We start from the raw sequence: 24,555 nt of genomic DNA, 5'->3' as shown, positions 1-24,555 counted from the left end.
CAGGGATAGGAAATAAAAAATCTGGGTGTATAATTAGACATTGCCCACAAAATCAGACCTTCTTCTACAAAACACACGACACATTCCGGTATATCGTATGAAGTGCATTGAGATGTCCTCCTGACATGAAAGGTCTATATCAAATGTAAGGATTATTATTATTATTATTATTACTGATAGCCTCACCACAGTGTAGAGCAGCAGGTCCACATGCAAACAAAATATTGAGCTCTGCGGTTGTATCCAGGGAATCCAAATCCAAGGAGGCAATGCTGATTGGAGTGATAGACCAGACAGTGAGACTTCAGACTTCTTTTGTGATTGCATTGTGACCAGGTAAAACCTGGTTGAGTTGTGTTACTAAAATTGAACTAAAACTGACATCATTGCCGGATTTTTCTCCTACCAAAGAAGGTACTGATTTGGGGGATTTCTTTAATTAAGAAATCCTGTTTAACCATGCAAATTTGACTTCATCATCTATTCCCTTCTGCAATTCAGAATTTAGAAAATCAGCCAGAGTGATGCATTGAAAGAGCCCATTGTTTGATGGCTGTGAGGATTTTACATTAGTTTGATCAGAGTCATTCCAGCTTCCAGCTTCCAATCCAGAGCACGCAACTGCCCATACTTCAGCATTTCCAGTCACTAAACTGACGGTCTTACTTACACAGACTACAGGATAAGCTTTTGTTGGAAACATCAATGACATGCTGGTGTTGTAGATGCTCTTTTTCAAGACCTGCTTATAATAATAATCATCCTTGTATTTGATATAGCGCCCAATCACGTCTTCGAGACGTATCAAAGCCCTTCACAGAACATACTATAAAGTGAATTGATTGTATATTTTGTGGGCGAATTGAGCACAGCAGTCTCTCGCAATCAGTCGTGATTGAGTGACCAAATTCTTATTGAAGGGATTATTACCCATGGAAAAGCAATCCACCAATCGATTAACAGGCGTTTTTCTACTGACTGCTTGGTAATCAGAGGCGTGTGGAGTAAGGAAACTTGCCTAACATTTTGCCCTGCCAGGAATCGAACCTGGGTCCTCTCGCTTGTGAGGTGAGTTGTACGCATATAATTGATTAAATGCGACTATCGCCAAGAAAGTAAAAGAATTAGGTGATTCAGCTCCTGTTTGTTACAGTGAAAAATTGGCTTTTGGTGGGTTTTGTTTATGTACAGGCTTTTATATCTTTATCTGCAACTCCCAAATAATAGAAATCTTACAGCACAGAAAGATTTGAATGGCCTGATTTAGCCTATTATGTGGTTGCTAGCTTCCCCGCTGCAGCTATTTTCTCTAATCCCAGTCTCCTACGCTTTCTATTTTTTTTCCAAAATCAGTTTTAAATTTTGTTACCGACTCAGCCTTAACAGTGACTTATGCGTGGTAAAGCATTCCATGATCTATATAAAACATATTCTTTGTTCTTTCTCCTGCTTTTAGTTCTCCATTCATGTCCTCTGGTTACTGACCTGTTTCAGACCCTCCCTAACCTGGAATAAACACAAATCTGGGTGAAAAAAAAACCCTCAGTGAACCAAAGTGATGCTAACATTGCACTGAGATAAGATGAATCAAATGTTGACGTATCTGGAGGTCAGGTTTCCTTTTGTTGTCCTTGGAAGCCCTAAAGCTAAGTTTTGAGCAGGCCTAATGCACACTGAGATTGTAACTGTGAGGCAGGCACTGAAGACAACGGTTATGGATATCCGATACTGGATAGATCCCGTGGGCACTATGAAACACATTTTGAATCCAAGCAATAGCAGCAGTCAGACCCTATGATGCCAACAGAACATCAATAAAAATCAAAGTCAGGCTGCAAGCAGCTCAAAATGCTCAAACGTTTTAGATTAAAAACAATGGCATTAGTAGGCTGCACCTGGATGCAAAGAAAAACTAAACTAAATAAAATAATAACTGTTACATTTGGTGGAGCACTTTATCACTTTGTCGAGATTTCTCATAATCCTTGCATTTGATGCAGCGCCTTATCATGTCATTGAGACATCTCAAAGCGCTTCACAGAATATACTGTAAAATGAATTGACTGTATATTTTGTAGACGAAACGCAGCAGCCAATTGCGCACAGCAGCGTCCCACAAACAGTCACATTGAATTATTAATTATTATTACTATAAATTTACTGTAAAGTGTCACGATCGTATTTGTAGGCAAACACAATAGTCAATTTGCGAGCCGCAGTGTCCCACAAACAGCCGTGAAGGGAACATGCAAACGTAATGAGAAAACAACAACAACAAAAATTACATTTGTAGAGCGCCTTTAACGTTGGGAGGACTTCCGAAAGCGCTGAACAGTCAGGTGTCGGGACCCGAGCATGGGGGAGGGGTGGGGTAGGGGTGAGGGAAGGCAGAGAGGTGGGAGGGCGACCGAAGGCACGATCGAAAAGAAGGAGGCAAGGGAGTAAGCGAGGCGAAGGGACCATGGGATGGAGTTCCAGAGTGTGGGGGCAGAGAGGCTGAAAGCTCGGCCACCGACATAGGGCGGGAGACATGGAGCAGGCCAGAGCCCACTGAATGGAGAGAGTCAGCAGGTCAGAGAGGTAGAAGGGGTCAAGGCCATGGACGGCCTTGAAAAAACAGGGAAGCAACTGAGTAGAAAGAAACGTTCAATCCACAACAAGCTTCCCTCTCCCTGTAACAGCGCTGAGTTGTGTTCCTGAGATTTGAGTAGCACTGGGGAGAGAGAGGTCACAGGAATGAAAGCGTGAACACTTTTAATTACAGAAGCCACAATCCTCCAGTGGATTTATAAGCAGAAGATAAACAAATGGCAGAGGCTAGATAATTCTGCCCACGCCACAGTTATGCCACAGTTATTCGGTGATACCAAGGGCCTACTCTATAAACCGCATTTAATAATTTAAATGCAAAACCGCAAGACATTTGTTATAAATGCGGAAATCGACATCATTAAAAAATATTGTAAGATGTTTATCGTATTGCTTGGGGTTATGTCACACATAACGTTTTTCTTTCATTCAGTCAATTATTGTATCATTTATGTTTATTTCACTTCAGCTGTGATTAATTTGGCTCTAAATTGAGTTCTGTGGAAATTTTGATGCCACCCCCAGATTCACATTGTGTATAAAACCTTACCGTTTCCCTGATAATTGTCACCTGGCAGGATGTTTTGATAATTTTAAGAGTGCAACCAATTTTCCTGTTTTAGAAAGTCTTTTTTGCGAGGTAAGTACCACTCCCAATCAATTTCAATCGTATTGGCAGTTCCATTAAGCTGTAAAAATCCAGTGACTCAAACGCTTAATGAAGTGTGAGTTTGTTTAAGTTTATTGCTTTAGCAGGCTTGCCCTTTCATTTCTTCACATGAAAGCCCACTCAATTTACTACCTTTCCTATTATGGATCAGAGCAATGAAGTATGGTAAAGTGACTCTAATAAGAGATCACACACCAGAAGATAGCTGCAATCAACAAATGCCTTGGTGTCTTCTAAATATGTTCTCTACACAAGGCTGGAGGTGTTAATTAAGATTATGTACGGCTCGCTTAGTAACCATTGCAGGTAAAGATCTGATCAGTGCAGTGCTGGCTAGGCCGTATCGACTGCTCAGAACTCAAATCTGTGCTGAGTTAGCTGGTTTTCGCCTAAACTCCAGTTGCAGCCTTGAAATTTGACTTGGAGACACTGGGTTATTAAATGCAAGAAAATCAGCCGTATATCACAATCTAGAGATGTCGGGGGAAGGTGACTGATTGCAGATTTATACCCATTTTTTCTTGAAGGAGTTAATAATAATCCTTGCATTTGATATAGCACCTTATCACGTCATTGAGACGTCTCGAAAGCGCTTCACAGGATATACTGTAAAGTGGATTAACTGTGTGGAAGGCACACGGCAGCCAATTGTGCACAGCAGTGACCACAACCAGTCGTGGATTGAGTGAATAAAAATGTTTCTCTTGAATTATCTAGCCTCTCCCCAGAAAGCCTTCGACTAACAACCGGGTTCCTACTTACTGCTAGGTAAACAGAGGCGTGTGGCGTAAGGAAACTTGCCTGAGGTTTCACCCCACTCGGGAATCGAACCCGGGTCCTCTTGCTTGTAGCTTTTTGATTTTAATTGCATGCCCTTCAACTCCATTTGCACAGTATGAGTCAAATCATGCTGAATCCAGCAAAGGGCATCATCTAATCCAGTGGTACATCTAACTTTATTAAAACACCCTTGTAAAAATCTGCAGGAACCCTGTTTCAATAAGGAACTAAGAGGATGCACCATACAAAGGTTAATACTCTTATGCACTCCACTCCACCGGATTGATGTGTAACTATTTCTTTAAAGGGCATCCAGACAACAGTGTGTGGGCTCAAACGCCACTGACTATTATGGTCAATAGTTGTTAATGTGCAACCGACTGAAGCAGTTGGTGCTGGTAAGTGTCACACAACTTTCAATGCAAGGCCACAGCTCTTGTGTCGAGGAAGGCTATCTGCAATGATTCCTTTTATCCAACATCCTTTATGCAGTGAGGCAACGACACCCTTAAAATGATTCATTAGAAAGTTACAAATTGCACCAGATTGAAATTACTTCCAGGACAGAAAGCCATTTCTCCAAGAATTTTCTGTCCACTATCATACAAGAGAATACCAGACTACACAGCTTAAAATCCTCTGTAGGCTGCACATAGTCTCCAGTGCCAGTATGATTACTCAGCTATATTAAGTGACCTTTCCAGTCATCCACAGTTATAATTTACGTTTACTTGCCCTTTAAAACCACTATATAAAAAGAGAGCTGATTTACAAGACTGTTAATTCCACCATGAAGAGGCAAAGGAACCACACATCTGGCTGTTGAAATATTACCTGGAAAAACATGCAACAGCTATGGCTCCTATAACATAAAACTCTCATCCAATATGCTTCAAAACAATCCTGAAATAGCAAAAGACAATAGACTAAAGACTAGATAAAATCACATGAAGGTAATAGTTAATTCGCTGCACAGATTTTTGTTAAAAACACAGCAGCAGAAACTACACAGTGTAATTTTCCTTAGGTTTTAAAAAAAGTGGGGTGATTTTTTTTTGATCAGCCAGGTGTCTGGCACAAGAGGAAATTCATCACCATCATTGAAAGTATCCAAACTAAACTGAGATTACCATGCACTGTACCTGTATATCTGAAATCCCAAAGATAGATTGTTGGAATGAAATGTGCACTCTCCCTGGAGGGACCATCCTGCTTACCTAATTCCGGAGAGTATGAGGTGCAGGTTGGCAAGAGCCAAGGGTTGGGGAGCCCAGAGTGTGCGTTGCGGGGTAACTGCTGGAATCTAACTTAGCTAAAACCGCATAGCTTGCCATTAATAGTTCTATCACAGAAATGTCACAAATGGTTGGGTCCTTAGTCAGTCAGCTGTGGTCACTGTCATTTCAGTTTGCTCATTTAATTGCTCATTCGCATGATACTGGCTTTCACCGGCCCAATCATTGATATTTTCTGTGATGTACTAATTATCTCCGGTGCATGTCACAATTTTCGTCCAGGGTATTTTCTTTACAAAAGTAACACGTAATAATAATAATATTACTTGCATTTGATATAGTGCCTTATCACGTCTCAAAGCACTTCACGGAATATACTGTAAAGTGGAATGACTGTATACTTTGCAGGCAAACAAAATGATATTGCACCCTTCACGCAGGATATCGTCTCAGAGCACTTTACGAAGATGGCGTCAGAAGCCGAGCAAGGGGGAAGGTGGGTGGGGAGGGGATGGCAACAATAAGGATGGTCAAAGAGGTAGGTTTTAAAACCAAGGCAGTTATGAAATTGCATAGTAATATCTCTTACTGGTCTTGCATTGTTGTGAGAAGTTTTAGAGCTTCCGTAAAGAGTTGAGGCAGGCTCCCGCCACTCTGGCAGCAATAAAGTCTTACTTCCTCAGGATAAAACATGAACTAGAGTTGCACCTAGTCACGCTTTCATTAGATCACAGTTCAAGATAGTAGCTGACACACACATTCTTTATAATAAAGACAGTGATCTGCCAAAACAGCTAAAGTTACAAACAACAACAACAAATTCCATTTGTATAGTGCCTTTCACATCGGGAGGAAGGACATCCCAAGGCGCTGGACTGGCAGGGATTTGGTCCTGAGCTGGGGGTTGGGATCAGGAGGGGTGGAGGGCAGGGAGGGTAGAGGTAGGAGGGTGCCTGAATGCACGGTCAAAGAGGAGGACCTTGAGATGGGCCTTGAAGGATGCAAGGGAGGGAGCAAGGCGAAGGAACATGGGATGGAGTTTCAAAGGGTGGGCGTAGAGAGGCTGAAGGCCTGACCGCCGATGGTGGGGTGGGCTGGGCGGGTGACATGGAACAGGCATGATAAGTTATTATCATCATATTTGATTATATTATTGTGTGGTAAATAGGAAAATTCATGTTGTATTTCTAAAAACGAACTCATAAACATTTCAAATTCAGTTACAATATTCAGTCCCAAAACTATAAAGCATCAGAAATTTGAAGATGGTGTCTAAAATTTTATTATATAATCATAATTATGCCAGATGAGCGGAAGGAGCAGACAGGTCTACATGAAGTTAGCAGGTCACAGAGGTAGGGAGGAGCAAGACAGTGGAGGCTTTGAACTCTATCCTCTGGGGGATGGGAAGCCAGTGGAGCTGGGCAAGGATGGGATGCACAGTCAAAAACATCTTCGCAGAGAAATCAAGTCATCATACAATTAAAAAACCAGAAGTAGCATATGCAGAAAAGTTGATATATACAGAGAAGTAATATATACAGGCTATGCCAACAATTTCCGAAATCTTAAGTCTTAATCTGACAGTACTTGTCCCGAAGTCTACTATTAAAAATGTCAGGCCCTGGAACTTACGGTTTAGTCAATGAATATCATTAATACAGAAATATGTAAATTAAAAAAAATGAAAGATGGAATGAAAGATGAAATTTTAGATACCATCTGCAAATTTCTGATGCTTTATAGTTTTGAGACTGAATATTGTAACTGAATTTGAAATGTTTATGAGTTCTTTTTTAGAGAATCAGCATGAATTTTCCTATGTACCACACGAGCAGTTTTGAATGCTGACGCGGTAAGGTACAGTCAGTGTTGACGCATTCAACACCCAAATAATAGCTTTACTCTATGCATAGGGACAGGAAATAGACCAATCATTCAGCCTGTTGAACCTGTTCCACCATTTCATTAGATCATGACTGATCTTCTTCATACCATTTCCCTGCCCTTTCACCTTATCGCTTGATAGCCCTGTCTACCAAACGTTCACTTAACTCCCTCTTAAATATTTCAGTTGCTCTGACTTCTACAGTCTTTTGGGGGTGGGGAAATCCATGTGAGTTGGCATGAAAAAAATGGTCTCTGATTTGACTTATGCAGATGAGTGAATCATTACCATGGTGAGATAGTTGGTTTATTCACACAACCACAGGAAGCAGAGTATGTGCTGGATCGTATACAAACATGCAACCCGGTCTAGTAGTATAATTTGATGGAGTTATTGAATTTACTGCGCAGATCAACTGACAGCTGATCAATACAATAAAATCATAGAAATTTACAGCACAGAAGGAGGCCATTCGGCCCATTGAGTCTGCACCAGCTCTCAGAGCAAGGCGTTCATTCAATCCAGCTGCCCTGCAGTAATAATAGTAATCCTTGCATTTGAAACAACAACAACAAGATTACATTTGTGTAGCGCCTTTCACACCGGGAGGACGTCCCAAGGCACTGGACAGTGTACAGCATTTCAGACCCAAGCTGGGGTTGGTGGGGAAGGGAGGGGAGGGGAAAGGGGGTGGCCGATGGCATGGTCGAAGAGGAGGGTTTTGAGGCGGGACTTGAAGGAGGCTAAGGAGGGGGCGAGGTGGAGAGATTGGGGGATGGAATTCCAGAGGTTGGGGGCAGAGTGGCTGAATGCTCTCCCACCAATGGTGGGGTGAGTGGGTCGGGGACGTGGAGTAGGCCAGAGCCTTATCACCTTATACAGCATCTTATCACGTCGTTGATGTGTCTCAAAGTGCTTCACTGAATATACTTTAAAGTGGATTGATTGTGTATTTTTGTGGGCCAGACATGTTTTTTGTACTACTGATTTACTGTTCAGCTCTCCGGGATGCTACCCCGTGCTATATAAATGCAAGTTGTTATTGTTCACCATCACCTATTGGCCCCTCATGCAGAAAAAGAAGTGAAATTATGGAAAAAAAGATTTAAAACATTACTAAAACTCCGCTCCACTGCCTCCCCTCTGTTCTTTTCCACATAGTATAACTGAGGTCAGGAATTTGGCACACAGGAGGAAACAAAATCGAACCTGGAAAACTTAATTAAATGTAACTAAACACAACTGCCTCAAGAGCCAGTCACTTCAGGTTTGGTGAAATAAAATTCAGTCTAACTTATTTATAATAATAATAATCCTTGCATTTGATATAGCGCTTTTCACGTCGGGAGGACGTCCCAAAGCGCTTCACAGAACACACTGTAAAGTGAATTGACTGTATATTTGTGGGCGAACGCGGCAGCCAATTGCGCACAGCAATGTTCCACAAACAGTCTTAGATTGAAAATGACCAATTTATTATTGTTTTTGGTTTTGGAGGGATTATTATTAGGCTCTGTGTGGAGTAAGGAAACTTGCCCAAGGTTTCGCCCTCTGCCTGGAATTGAACTCATGTCTCTCGCTTGCAAAGCGAGTGCTCTAACCACTGAGCTACAGGACTCCACGAAGTCACGTGGCAGGATTTATTGCACATAAATATCTGTGGGTATAATTTCAAACTCAAAAAGTATTGGAAAGAATTAGTGTTGTATGAGGTTACTGCACCAGAAGGTATTGATTGACTTATTGAGTGACTTACATGCCAGTCTCCATCAAATAATACAGGCTGCAATGAGTGGAATGAACGTTATAGGCTGTACTCCATTACGATCGTGTGGGTGTAAATGGTTTATACGGTTGTTATTATTATATTATAGCTAGAAACTATAATAATAATTCTTGCATTTGATAAAGCACCTTTCATGGCAAGCTATGCAGCTTTAGCTGGTTAGACTCCAGCAGTTACCCCAAAGCACACTCTGGGGTCCCCAAGCCTTGGCTCTTACCAACCTGCGCCTAATACTTTCTGGAATTAGGTAAGCAGGATACATCCCTCCAGGAAGAGACTATTCCATTCCAACAATCTATCTCTGGGATTTCCAGGTGAGATGCAGAGAATTCTCAGTTTGGTTTGGATACTCTTAAACATTGTGATTAAGTTGTCAGACACCCAGTTGTCAGACACCCGCTGAACAAAAAACAAAAAAGTGCTTGACAGAGTCACTGATAAAGGGTAGTGACTGTGCACTCTGTAGGTGAATGCAGCAGCCTATCTGTGCACAGTAATGTCCCGTAAACAGACAAAAAGTAATTGTCTATCTTGGGGCTTGCTGGCCAGGACACTGGGAGAAACTCTCTTCTCTTCTTAAGTACTGCCAAAGGTAGACAGGGCCTCGGTTTAACATCTCGTCTGAAGGACAACACTGCTGACGATGCAACCCTCCTCAGCACAGCAGGTAACCATTTCCTGGTTACCAGGATGGTGGAGAGGTTTGGCTTGATTTAATTTAACTGACACTTTTAAACTTGATTCTGTGTATCCAAATATTAGTAAATTTAGTTCAGGGTATCCAAGGCCCCATTTAATCTTTCAGTGTGGTAGGCAGCCCTTCTGAAAGGTTAGTGAGGTGGCACTGAAGTCACATTATCAGGTAGATTTCTTAACCAATGGCTTACCTGGACCCTTTCTACGAAATCAAGGCAACTACGAGGTCGAACATTTATTTTGTCTTAGAACTTAAGATACGGAAAAATGATTCAATTCAATCAGTCTTAAGTTGGAAGCCGGGTTTCCGCAGTTTGTGCAAAAAAAAACGCAGCTTCCAAATCGCGAGTGAATTGAAGAAACTTCCGCAACCCTGTGCGATTTGGTTTTACAGGCTAGGTGGAACTTGGGGTCTCAGGACCCGTCAAGAGCTTTGGCAAATCGTACCGATGTGAGAGGTGCTTTACAAATGTAATTTGTTGTTGTTGATGATATCCATTCATCCTCAACTGATGTGTTTGAGTGAAACCCTGAGTCCCTTACTTAGTTGCTCAGTTGTTGTTGTCTGGTAACCAGTTGTGCAGGAAACAGCCCTGGTCAAAGTCACTAATGACATTTTGTCCACCTGCGACCAGGGCTCTCTCTGCCTCCTTGTCCTCCTCAACCTCTCTGCCGCCTTCGACACTGGCGACCACTCTATCCTCCTCCACCACCTCTCCTCTCAGCTCAATCTTCATGGACCTGCCCTTTCCTGGTTCAAATCCGACCTCTCCCACCGTCTCCATTAACGGCTTCTCCTCCAGGCCCCGCACCGTCACGTATGATATCCCTCAGGGCTCTGTCCTCGGTCCCCTCCTTTTCAACATTTACATAGTGACAAGTCCTGGATGAGAGCAAACTTCCTCCAGTTGAATATCAACAAGACTGAGGCCCTCCTGCTTGGCTCCTGGCAGCGCCTCCATATCTCAGGCGCTGACAGCATCAACCTTCATGGATACACTCTACACCTCACGAAGCCAATATGGAACCTTGGTCTCCTGTCGACTCTCAACTGTTCCTTCATCCCTCAGATCTGTGCCATGACCCGCTCTGCCTTTCCCCACCTCCGCAACATTGCCCGGCTTTGTCACTGTCTCTCATCCCAGACTGCCACTCATTCATCACATCCAGGCTCAACCACGTAAACTCCCTGCTTGTCGGCCTCCCCAACTCTACCCTCCACAGACTGCAGATCAACCAGAGCTCTGTATCCCGTGTCCTTTCCCGCTCTAGGCTCCGCGACCTTATCAACCCCCATCCTCGCCTGGCTCCACTGGCTCCCCATCATTCAGAGGATACAGTTCAAGATCCTGATCCTCACCTTCAAAGTCCTCAAGACTCTCCTCTTCAACTGCCCTTCGGTCACCCTCCTACCCTTACCTTCCCCGCCCTCCTGATCCCAACCACCAGCGCCTTGGGACGTCCACTGGACGTGAAAGGCGCTATACAAGTGTAATTTGTTGGTGCTGGTGGTGGAATCCACCCCGTGTTGTAAATACTGTAGAGTGAATCCCAGAGCACCAGCAGCCCAGGGTATTGAAGTCCTACTTTGCCTGGCAGTGAGGATGCCGACATTCGAGAAAGCCCATGCGGATGGAGTTGCCATGGTTACAGTCGCTGCTAGGTGATGATGGTGAGAGTGAACGCACAGTGGGTTTGATTCATTTTAACCCTGGCAGCAAATCTCAAGAAAGCAGCTCTGCTTGGGTGCTTATCTTACGCCGTATAAATACCACATTGCACGAAATAAGACACGTGTGTTACGTTCACCTGGTCCACCGCATGTGTGGTGGAATGTTCATTATTAAGTTATCTACTCTTAAGTTACTGTGGTGACACGTTCATGTTCAACCAAAGAATATCAGAGCTTTAAATGCTGAATTTGCGAGAGGTCGGAATCAATAACAGTTCTATGCTCAGTACTTATAAACAGTAACGATTGTTTGTGGGACGCTGCTGTGCGCAATTGGCTGCCGCGTTTCGCCCACAAATATACAGTCAATTTACTTTACAGTGTATTCTGTGAAGCGCTTTGAGATGTCTCGAAGACGTGATAAGGCACAATATCGAATGCAAGGATGCTGTTATTTTGTCCACAACATACAGAGTCAATCCCCTTTACAGTATATCCCGTGAAGCGCTTTCACACATCTCAACCATGTGGTGAGGCTCTTTATCAATTGCAACAATGATTATTATTATTATCTGGGGTTCTGTACAGCAGATTTTGACTAATACTTGTTCATGTTCACCTTTTAAAACAAAACAGACTGAGCAATAATAATATTAATCCTTGCATTTGATGTAGCGCCTTACCACATCGTTCAGGCATCTCAAAGCGCTTCACAGAATATACTGTAAAGTGGATTCACTGTGTGTTTTGTGGGCGAAATACACGGTCAATAATATTAACAACAACATTTGAGCTATAAATATATGTGCTGATTTTTTTTTCCACAAATAGATATCTCAACAGTTTGCCTACAAAAAAGCTGCAAAAATATATTTTTTATTCTGCTACCATTTTGTTCATCACAATTCACCTGAAGAGTGGGAAAATAGTCATTCTTTGTTCTGGGAATGTGGTGCAGAATGTATCTAGGGAGCAATTGCATTGCCGTCAGTGCCAATGCTGTAAGCATCGGCTCATTTGCAATTAACAGGCTTATTTCCTTCTCTTCCCACAGGCACACAGACAACATATTAAGGGCTGATCAGTGTTGAAAGCTGCTTATAGGGCTTCATATCAGGACTTTTAATCTTCTGCTTTTGTTGTGATTACGCTGTGGAGGATCGATTGTTAATTTACTAAATGAACACAAGATGAGCCGTGAATAAGCAACACCTTGTCATCATAGTGAGGCATTTCAGCTTTTGCTACTGGATATTACGAACCTAACCGCAATGTTAAGTGAAACTATACTGCATTGCATATACACTGCATCTCAACGGTGGGATATATCTGTACCTGAGCAGTCAGCGCATAATGTACAACCATCCCTCCAATTTGCTCCCTCTCCCCACTTTTTCAAGGTGAGTCTCAAAACGTCCTCCTTAACCCCTCCACGCACCCCCCCCCGCTCCAATGCCAACCCAGAATTGTCAAGTACTTTCAGACGAGATTAACATTTTCAAGACTGAGGTGGATAGATTTTTGTATAATCAGGGTATCAAGGGCCGTGGGGCAAAGGCGGAGAATTGGAGTTGAGATACAGGTCTAATAGAATGGTGGAGCAGGCTCAAGGGGCTGAATAGCCGACTCCTGTTCCTATGTTCCTACGAGACAACCAACCTCTCCGGGACGCTACCCCACATGAAGGGCGTTGTATAAATGCAAGTTGTTGTTGTTGTTGTATCTTCCCACCGTGAAAGGCGCTACGAAAGCGTGCATTGTATTGTATCGTATACCCTTGGCAGTACTAGCTGTAAAGAATAATATTACCTTCATAAGTCCCACTTTCTAGCAGTGAACCGCTTTTCTCAAGTTCCATAAATTCATCCACGGTGACAAAATTGTAGTCAACGCCGGGAACCTCTCCCTCCTTAGGTGGCCTTGTCGTGCCTAAGAGAACAGCAGAAAAAAGCATTTGATTTACTGGATGTATTGTCTGTAAATACATTCATACAGGTTTTGGAGAGCAAAAAGAAGCAAGCATCTGTCATTGTGATATATTATGGTAAGCAGCAAAGAAATCAGATAAACATGAATAAAACATTATTAATCTGTAGACAACCCATTTTTCTTTGAGGTGATGACTCGCACCCACCAAACGAATTAATGAGTTTTCTCTCGTATTCTCTTCTGCTATATATTCCTGCAATTACTTTCCGACAGAGTTGGCATCCTCTAAGACAGCTTCCATTAAGGACCCGCTTGCTATTATTGAAGATCGCCAGTTTTTACTTTTCAATTCAGTTCCCGAACTATCGTGCTGCACAATATTACAAACACACCTGATAAATAAATAATCCTTGCATTTGGAATAGCGACTTGTGTCAAGGGGGGAAAAAGTCTCAAAGCTCTTCACATGATTTCCTGTGCATTACGCAGACTGTGTATTTGCAGGTGAACATAACAGCCTATTTGTGCACAGCAACATCCGACAAACAGCCATGAAGTGATTTTTATCTAAGGGACCTGACGACCAGAATCTGCCTCAACTTGGGAATGGAATCCAGCTGGTTTCTTCCTGATCAAATAGTGTGTCTTGAATGCTTAGCAAACGTGGGATAGGATGTGGGCATCAAAACTTAAGATGTCTTTTACATTTATTTCAATGGTGCTGAGTTAATGATATGAAAAATTTGTGATCACCCATCACGATCTGGCCATTATCCTCGGTGATAATTATCATTTCACAGAAAATGTTGCCGTAATATAGTGGTTAGCCCGCTCGCCACGCAAGCGAAAGGACACGGGTTTGATTCCTGGGCGAGGCGAAATCTCCTTATTCCACACGTCTCTGTTCACCTAGCTGTAAGTAAGAATCCGGTTGTTAGTCAATTAGCGGATCGCTCTCCAGGGGTAATAATCCCTCAAAAAAAAATGTGGTCACTCAATCCAGGGCTGTTTGTGGACCACTGCTGCGCGCAATTGGCTGCCGCATTTCGCCCACATGAGTATACAGTCAATCCACTTTACAATATATTCTGTGATGCGCTTTGAGATAGCTCTACAATGTGATAAGCGCTATATCAAAGGCAAGGATTATTATTATTCAATGGCCATCCTGCATGGCTCTGCGTCTAATAATTGTGACTGAATCAGCTGGGGGGGGGTCAAACATCATAAGGCAGGAAATGATAATTATCACAGCATTGGTCACAATTGCCACCCCCGCCCCCATGCTACATTGAACAAAATCACTGTATTGCCTGGAAATGTGGAAAGACTAGCAGAATAAATTAACTTCAATGATTGGTTAGGAAAACCTCGTGCGCTGTGAGAAGTGACTACGTAGATAATTGAAGAACTTTATCAAGTAGACAAAATGTTGATAGGAAGGGTGGCTTGCACTTAACTAATGGGGGAGCTAATCGGCTGGCATAAAGTAATTACAGGAATTTCATTCCAATTAAGCGAGATTTGGAAGGGGAGAGTGGAATTCTGTAATACAGTAGACAGAAAGGAGGCCTACTAATCATCAGGAAGCGATAGGAAAGGCTGAGGTTAAGAATAAAATGGGTAATAAAATCCTCCAAAAATACATAATAATCCTTGCATTTGATACAGCGCCTTATCACGCTATCGAGACGTCTCAAAGCGCTTCACAGGATATACTGTAAAGTGAATTGACTGCATTTTGTGGGTGATATGTGGCAGCCAGCTTGCGCACAGCAATAATAATAATAATCCTTGTATTTGATATAGCGCCTTATCAAGTCTTCAAGACGTCTCAAAGCGCTTCACAGAATATACTGTAAAGTGAATTGATTGTATATTATGCGGGCGAAATGGGGCAGCCAATTGCACACAGCAGTGTCCTACAAAAATGACCAATTTTATTTGGGGGATTTGTTGGCCAGGACACCGGGAGAAACATCCTTTTCTTTTCAAATAGAGCCTATTGATGTGGTAGGAATGACAAAGACATGGTTAAGTTAGGATGATGGAAGTGAATGCAATTTACAACTGTACAGGTGCTCAGCAAAGACAGGGGGTATAGGAAAGGTGGAGAGATTTCCATAAATCCATCCTTGTAAAGCACATGTGAGAAATTAAGATAGTTGAGCCAGCAACAGGGGATTGTGGAGTCCTGTAGCTCAGTGGTTAGAGCACTCGCTTTGCAAGTGAGAGACCTGAGTTCAATTCCAGGCAGAGCGAAACCTTGGGCAAGTTTCCTTACTCCACACGCCTAATAATCCTCCAAAAACAATAATAAATTGGTGATTTTCAATCTACGACTGTTTGTGGGACATTGCTGTGCGCAATTGGCTGCCGCGTTCGCCCACAAATATACAGTCAATTCACTTTACAGTCTATTCTGTGAAGCGCTTTGGGACGTCCTCCCGACGTGAAAAGCGCTATATCAAATGCAAGGATTATTATTATTATTGATCAATGGTATGAAATTCTCTGGTTAGATATCCTCAGCAAAAAACAGACCTCACTAACATTTGGGGTTTGCTACAAACTACCAGGCCAAGGTAGGGAGAATGACTTGTCACTGTAGTGAGAAAAAGTACTCATAGGAAACTTCAATCAGCCCAGCATAAACCGGGAATTCCCACGTGGGAAGGACTCTGATCTTGTCAATGTACTGCATGACTGCTTCTTGACTCACTGCTCTATAAGGGGCAGTTCCTACCTTGACTCTGTTCTACTCAGTGACCCAGACACCATTCAGGGAGCAGAAGTCATTGATTCATTAGGCAACAGTGACAGTAGCTCAAAAACATTCAACTTGGTTTGGAATCAGCACAAGTGCACAGCAAAACTTTAGTATACAACTTTAGCTGGGCAAACTTCACAGCTGAACTCCGAGTGCTGAACAACAACAACTTATTTTTATATTGCGCCCTTCACACCGGACAGCATCTCAGAGCGCTTTAACTAAGTGACAGACTGGGAGACATTACTTGAACAAATCAGTTGAGGATATCAAAAACCACAACAAATTACGTTTAAGAGCCTTTCGCGTCAGGAGGACATCTCAAGGCACTGAAAATATCCTTCAAAAACCTTACGCGGATACACCGAAATGAAACAAAACTGCTGCAAAATGGATCGACAAGAAAATAAAAAGGGAGAATAAGAAAAAAACCCAAAGATTGTTTGGAGAACAGAAAGAGTGACCATTCTGAAAGCAAGAGATCAAATTGACCGAAGGACCTACTTCATCCAAACCAATCTTGTGAGGTAAACAAGATTTTAAATGGGAGTGAGAATGAGAACCTGCACCAGTAGTTTTGGATGTGCCGACAGCAGAAATGTGCGAAACCCAGAGAGTAATTAACTGACAGGAACAGGTTACAAGGGAGGGGTTGAGGCCAGGACACTGGAGTCATTTAAAAATAGCTTGATGCTATAATGAGAAAATGGTAAGGTTGATATCAAATGGGCCAAACCGCTCGTAATATTGTGAGATACAGCTTTTCATTGCAGTGCTTTTAAAATTGTTTTCAGTGTGTTGTGCGTGAGGGTAAAAACACAATCAGATCCTGCATTTCTCAAGCAGACAGGTGTTTTCCTGAGCTGTCTGTATAATGGTCATAATTATCCCAAGGTAACTTACAGAGGTCTGCTTAGGGATGTAAGTCACACAAAGCAGGAAAATGTAATCCAGAGAAATGCAGATAGGAAAAACAAAGGCAAACAACAGTGTAAGCTGATATTGTACTGCATTACACGTCGTTAGCACAAGGCTCTGCAGTGCTGCATCTAACAGAGGAAGCGGAGGGCAAAAGGTTTAATTATTATTTTAAAAGGCTCCATGGGGTCATACTTCCTTTACAGTTGCAATCTACACATGACCACTGCAGCTGTGTTCCCTGTTTTCCCTCTCTAAACGTCTCCCAGAAAGGAGTCCATTCAGTTCAACGCTATTGTAATTCACCAAACACTCTGCACAGAACACTGCTCGCTCTTCTACAACCTCCTTTCTTTGTAATGTTCCTCAATCTAATGTCTATGAAGGAAGCTGTTGAAGACGTTTGATTAACCCTTTAACAGCTGGATTATTTCCTGTAAACAAAGTGTTTTGGAATTTTTAAAAAAAATTCTGTGCACCTCTGATTGTAAGTGGAGTCCTGTACTACAGTGGTTAGAGGACTCGCCTCGAAAACTCAAGGTCATAACGACAACATTTTGCATTTATGTAGCGCCCCTCACGCAGGATAGGGTTCCAGAGTGCTTGACCTGGGTTCGATTCCTGGACGGGGCGAAACCTTAGGTAAGCTTCCTTCCTCCACATGCCTCTGTAAAACTAGCAGTAAGTAGGAACCCAGTTGCTAGTCGATTGGCGGTTCGTGAGTTGTCTCGAAGACATGATAAGGCGCTATATCAAATGCGAGGATTATCATTTAAAAAAATACTTTCAGCTTTCTGATAGAAAATGTTATATGCAGATTTCAGAATATGCAGAAGAGATTCAGAACATATAGGGTTAAACTAAATTACAAGGCTTGCCACACTTCAGGGGGAATAATGCAAAATAATTGGGGTCAAAATAGCAGCAGTCTTACACGGATCCAGAATGTCTTTCGTCAGGCTGTGGAAGTCCGCATATCAAGCTTCAGGCCAGACCGAGGCCCAAAAGTAATGTTAAGAGTCAAAATTTAAAGTTAAGCTAAAAATAATAGCATAATAATAATAATCCTTGCATTTGATATAGATCCTTTTCACATTGTTGAGACGTTTCAAAGCACTTTGCAGAATATACTGTTAAAGTGAAATAACTGTATGTTTTGTGGGCCAAACGTGGCGTCCAATTGCGCACAGCAGCGTCCCACAAACCAATGTTAAACACAAAATGAATGTTAAAAGTAAAAATTTTAAGTTAAAATGTTGTACTAGCAACTTGGGAGTCAAAAACATCACCAAAAACATCACCCTTTACCAAATGTTGCTGTGTGTGTGCCGCCTGGCTCAGTTGGTAGGTAGCACTCTCTCCTCAGAATCAGAAAGTTGTGGGTTCAAGACACATGTCTGAACTTGGAACTCGGATCGTCTAAGATGACACTCCAGTGGTGGGTTGAGGCAGCATTGATGGAGGCGCCGTCCTTTAGATGAGGCACTAAAACCAAGGTCCCGTTTGCCTCTCAGGTGGATATTGCGCCCACAAATATACAGTCAATTCACTTTACAGTCTATTCTGTGAAGCGCTTTGAGACGTCTAGAAGATGTGAAAAGCGCTATATCGAGGATTATTCTTATTATTATATTAAAATTTAACAGTTGACACTATTAGCAAAAAAGGGAGTTTCTCCCAGTGTCCTGACCAACAAACTCCCAGATAAAATTGGTCATTGATTTCATGATTGATGCAGTGCGCAAATTGGTTTCCATGTTCACCTACATAGTATATCCCTGTACATAGTCCTGTAGCTTAGTGGTTAGAGCACTCGCCTCGCAAGCAAGAGGACCTGGGTTCGATTTCCTGGCAGGGCGAAGAGTTAGGCAAGTTTCCTTACTCCACACGCCTCTGTTTACCAAGCAGTAAGCAGGAACCCGGTTGTTAGTCGATTGGCAGATCGCTTTTCCGGGGGAAATAATTATTTTTAAAAAAATTATAATAATGTGGTCACTCAATCCATTGACTATTTGTGGAACGCTGCTGTGCGCAATTGGCTGCCACATTTCGACCACAACACATACAGTTAATTAACTTTACAGTATATTCTGCGAAGCGCTTCGAGACGCCTCGAAGACGTGATACTGCGCTATATCAAATGCAAGGATTATTTATATTATTAAGGATTATAAATGTGTTACGTATAGTTTGGAGTTTGGCTTCAAGACGTTCTGGCCTGTCCTCAACAAGTAAACATGGCACCACAGCCAGTCAGTGGTGCACGAGACTTGGTAAGCACAAACGATTACATGCTCGGCGTCGCAAGTTGGGAAGCGGCCAAGTGCTTTGATGTACGCCGACCACAGTAATACAGTGCATCCCTTTCACTGTTGTGCAAATCATGGAGTTCTATTTCTGAACTGACAGTGCAGTCACCGTAATACAGAGATCATGAGCAAGGTCGCTGGGTAGAACCACGGGAATGAACAGACTGATTGATCCCAGCTCCCTCAGCCCAGAATTTCTATGTGAATGTGTCACGTCACGTGAAAGAGACATTTGAATATCTCACACTTGACCCAATTTGTTTCCAATGCTGGATATTATCCATAATGAGGATGCAAAAATATCGGTACAGTGACAGAAAAAAAATTACAATTTAAAGAGTGGCTTTAACGTAGGATTTCAAGCACAAATTAATCTAAATCCCGAGGCAAGCCTTCTTATTGTAAATAGCCAAAAAAAGGCTGTAATGCTCTAATTAGTATACACACTGTGGTGTAGAGAATGAAGTAAGCCACTGTTCTGAAACACCCAGTATCCTGACGTTATTGTTGTACTTATTAGTTACCAACAGTTCCTCTCTGCAGATAGCATTGCATCCTGTACAAAGAATTTTTTTTTCATTCTGATGTTTTGTTGGGTAAATGACAATAATTGAGAAAAACAAATATGATGAAAGGGGGAGAGAGAGAGAGAGAGAGAGAGAGTCAGCCCTCTCTGCTTTTGTGGAACCATTTTTATAGTCAGGCGCATTCTGAAATTACATTGTACAATCCCTTATTCCAGATAGAAATTAAAGCGTGGCTGGCATTCAGTAAGCCACCATTTATGTGCCTGTAAAACTCAGGCACAAAGCTCAAAAAATTGTTTAACTCCATGAACTCAAACACCCCGGAACAACATTTTTTTTCATGTATGTTTGCCAATTGCAGGTTCGTTTTTATACTGACAAATGCAAGACAGCCATCTGCGGATTAACCCAACAAGAGTCCTCCATTGGCCTGATACCCATAGGCACTGCGGTTTATGAGAGAATGACAGGAGGGGGAAAAAAAAATGATTTCCAAACGTGCAGTCACAGATTACCTTTTCTGTGTTGAGGTTATTAATAGATTCACATTTCACACATCAATGCAGAGATGAGAAAAGGAAAACAGCTGAGAGAATACAGTCACTCTAAAGTACTTCTGTCACCAAATGTGGGATTTAAGACAAACTCAGGGCTGATAATGTGATAATCTGGTGCATGAATGGAGCGTGGCAGACAATCGGGTCCGATTCTCTGGCATTCGGTAAATTTATCATCTCAGTGGGTGAGTGTGTCTGAGTCTGACTAGCTTAGCAATCTGATACGCTTCCTAAAACTAAGGTCGGCACATTTACTGACAATCATGGGGTATTATACCGTCAGCTCCTTATAACACTCTGTTCTGATATTCCTTCAGAGCTGCTGTACTTCAAACTGTATCCTTCTCATTGCAAGCTTTCACACTTTCATTTCCATTACAACTGGAATAACAAAGGGGGCAAAAAGCACTCAGGGTGCCAGCCGAAGCTTCTTCAAGATCCTCACACTCGTCTTCAAATCCCTTCATGCCCTGGCACCACCACTACCTCTCCAACCTGGTTACGCCCCAACCCACTACCCGCTGCGTCCACTCTCCTGGGTCCGGCCTCCTGCTTGTCCCTCGTGCCCTCACCATCGGCGGCCACACTTTCAGCCTCTACGCCCCGAAATTCTGGAACTCTCTTCCTATATCCCTTGCCCTTTCCTTCTCTATCTTTAGGTCACACCTGAAGACTTTCCTTTTCAACCGGGCCTACAGTCACCTCCCCCCTCCCTCCAGTTTGACGTTGTGGTCTGCCACTGCAAAGAGCTCTGGGACTCTATCCTGCATGCGCTATATAAAGACAAGTTGTTGTTGTTTAGTCCCTCTCAGCTGAACTTGACTGTATAGTTTGCGGATGAAACGCGGCAGCCAATTGCGCACAGCAGTGTCCCACAAACAGTCGTGGATTGAGTGACCAAACTATTTATTAATTTATTTGAAGGGATTATTGCCCCGGAAAGCGATCCGCCAAACAACTGATAACCAGGTTCCAACTGTAAATACCTTGAAACAAATTTAAAAAGGATAAGATTGCACAATCAGAGACAGGGCCACTGCAGTAAACCTCGCCTTGTTCAGTGTACGAACGGAGAAACATGTCTTTCAGATATTTCGCCATAGCAACACCCCTTTAAACGCTCTGTATCTTGCCACGTGACCCGTTTTCTGTCAACTGTTCAGATGCAGCTGGATACTTTCTGCACATATTAGCCATTAAAGAAATTACATCAACGAAAATCTAGCTGTTTCACCTCAGAGGACCATGAAGGAAAAAAAAATTTATTTAGAAACATTTTCTCCATCACTCAGGGTCAAAACTTGCACCTTCCACATCACAGTCAGAGTTCCTTCGTCCCCTCCGCCCCCACTCCACTCCACCACCCTGCAACTGTCCTTTGTTCTTACTCAAACGCCCATTACACAAATGGAAATGAAGTAAATTGCAGAATGAATCTAATCTAATTTGGGTATCCATGTTAGATAATCGGATGTGGCACATCAAGTCGCATGAGTTTTTATTCTGGCACGGGTCAAGGATCTTGTAGGAGAGTCACACGACTGAGTGCCAGTTGTCATCTGTAGATTGTCTGTTGAAATAAATATTTCAATCTGGTTTTATTAGTACTGATTGAAGCATATAACGTACAGAGTACACCCTAGGTCAGTAGCAAACCGAATCCCTTACGAAAGCAAGAAATAGCTTGAGAACACATTGGAGGCACCAACTCTCTCCACAAGCAGGACCAAGAATTTGTTGGGATTGATTGCCGCTCCAGTGCTTGGTTCTGATATGACTGAACACAGGAGAGTTGAAGAAGCAGCAGTTTGCAATGGGATTCACAAAAAACAACTCATGTCATGAAATCAGGATATCCCCATTAGAGACTGAGTTACTATTAGCAATCTCTCACTTTTTCAGCTCAATTGCAATCTGTTTACGTTAGGAATCCTCCAATGTAAACATTAGGTTTTGCCCACAAAATAGACTTTACAATATATTCTGTGAAGTGCTTTGAGACGTCTCAACGAATTGATTAGGCACTATGTCAAATGCAAGGATTATTATTATCATCACTGAAAAATATTGTTGCCAGAACACCAAGAGAAACTCTCTTCTCTTTTTGAATAGTGCCATAGGGTCTTTAATGTTCACCTGAACAGGCAAACCTGACCTCAGTTTAACATCTCATCTGAAGGACGGGTTATAGTTATACAATTACTGAAACAAGTTCGATATATATGACTGAGGGAGGGATAAAATGGGGGAAAGTGGGGAAGGAAGCCACTAGTAAAAACTGAGTTAAAATCATCACCATCAGCTCAAAAGCACTTGCAATCATTGCCAATTTGACACCAAGTCCATGCCCATTATCAGCATAATTTTCAAGTCAAAGGTTTTAACACACTGACATTAGTATCAAGGGCAGCAAAGTAACAGACAAACACAGCTCTGTACTTCAGGGATGTGTCAGAATTATTGTGGCCCATCAATTTGGCAGAGGGCTTCGTCTTTTTGTAGTCTAAGATCAAAGAGGTGTCAAAGATCAGGAGTCGTGATCTGGGTTGGCGTGTGAGTTTTACCATAGGCCTGAACTGAACAGTGGAAGCTGTACAGGGTGTTGAATATGCAGTCTTGGTGCATGTGAAAAAACTGCACACATGCTAATTATAAGCAAATCGACTTGGACCAACATGATATTGTTTAATACCCCACAGGGAATTGACTGTGTATTTTTTCACTCACAAAATACACAGTTAATTCACTTTACAGTATATTCTGTGAAGCAGATGTCTCAACGACGTGATAAGGCCTACATCAAATGTAAGGATTATTATATTATTACTCAAACCAGAAAAATCATGTTAAAATCACAGTTAAAGGTATAGAACAGTGTCATTTTAATACACAAAATACCATTTGGTAAAAAAGAAATTTCTGGTTATTAAGTATTCAGAGAATAAAAATGAAGATTTTTTGCAGGATGAGAGTATACAATCTATTTTTTGCAGAAAAAGGTAGTTCTACTTTTGGGCAAATGTTACATTAAAGCAGAGAATTATAGTACAAATTGGTCTCATCTCACACTCATGAGTGAACTTCTAGAGACCACAATATGGGATAGAGTTTGTGAATGTTTAGAAAAGCAGGAATTGTGTCACCGTGGACTTGTAAAGTGAGGGTCATGCTTGGCTGTTTTAATTGAATTTTTTGAGAGAAATCAGAATCTATAGATTGCACGCTGTTGAAAGATATATGGATTTTTGCAAGGCGTTTCAGAAGTTTCTGGTTGAAAAGGCACACTGCATTAAAAAATAAATTGGCGGCATGAATAGCGAAGATATAGCTGATGGTGCTAATTAATACATGCATGGAAATTAGCAACCTTATTGTAATTCGCACATCAACCAGTTCCTGTGTGTGTTGGAAGCTGCCTCCTCTCAGGAGAACAAGTTTAAAGGAACCAAAGAGAGATCAGTGGAGTCAGTATCCCACTCACTGGCAGGCCACTGCTCCAATCCAGAACTCCAACATATGGCATGTCCGATGTCTTGTGGCCTCCAATGAGAAGAGTATTGGAGGTGGCCAAGCCGACCTCCAGCATAACTGGGGGAATACAGGCAATGAGTGAATTGTCAGAAATCCTCAATTTCAATGCATGTTAACAGAACTGCAATTTTCTTTCCCGTGATTCCCTGCAACCAACTCCCCAAAATGGACATTACAGTGTGTTACTGTAATGATCGCAAAATTTATAACCCCTCCCCCCAAGAAAGTCAAGAAGTGTCAATTTTTTGCTCAAATTAAGTATAAATCCAATCTTGAAGAAATTGATATGAGCAGTTGTTAATGGGACAATTTCATCACCAATTTAATTGGTGATGAAATTTTCACCAGTGCAAATTGCACTGATGACCTTGTTCGAAGCAAGAATTAACATTGGAACTATATTTAGAAGCAGTTCTAGTGGCTGATTTTGGAATTCAACTTTCCCAAATTAACGTCAGAATGTTGCTAACAAGTTACATCCACTACAATGAAGGTCTTATAATATTTTGTACATGGTAGGCATTGCGTGGATACTCCTGCAGCAATTAGATACATATTTTATCTTAAAAAATTACTTTACGATCAACGTGCTATCTTTCAAACAAGCGTTTTATAATCTGCCAGAGTGAGGACTGCTGTGACTGGCATGATCTGTAGCTTTTCAACGTCTTTGACATTAATCAGTTCAGAGGACTATC

The 24,555-nt window shown here is 42.1% G+C and overlaps 1 protein-coding gene across 7 annotated transcripts in view; it reads right to left on the bottom strand.

The window, feature by feature from the left end:
- magi2a (membrane associated guanylate kinase, WW and PDZ domain containing 2a) overlaps window positions 1-24,555 on the bottom strand; it is a 472,217-nt gene that overhangs the window by 163,751 nt on the left and 283,911 nt on the right. For all 7 annotated transcript variants that reach the window (XM_042335534.1, XM_042335536.1, XM_042335535.1 and 4 more), the window contains one exon: window positions 13,126-13,245. In XM_042335534.1, the coding sequence (XP_042191468.1) occupies window positions 13,126-13,245 (120 nt within the window). The remainder of the gene's footprint in view (window positions 1-13,125; window positions 13,246-24,555) is intronic.

This window comes from Callorhinchus milii, unplaced genomic scaffold (assembly GCF_018977255.1).
Source record: "Callorhinchus milii isolate IMCB2004 unplaced genomic scaffold, IMCB_Cmil_1.0 Scaffold5, whole genome shotgun sequence".
NCBI classification, from domain to species: Eukaryota; Metazoa; Chordata; class Chondrichthyes; order Chimaeriformes; family Callorhinchidae; genus Callorhinchus; species Callorhinchus milii.
The sequence above is the reverse complement of the archived record's forward strand: the minus strand, read 5'-3'. Positions and strand labels throughout refer to the sequence as shown.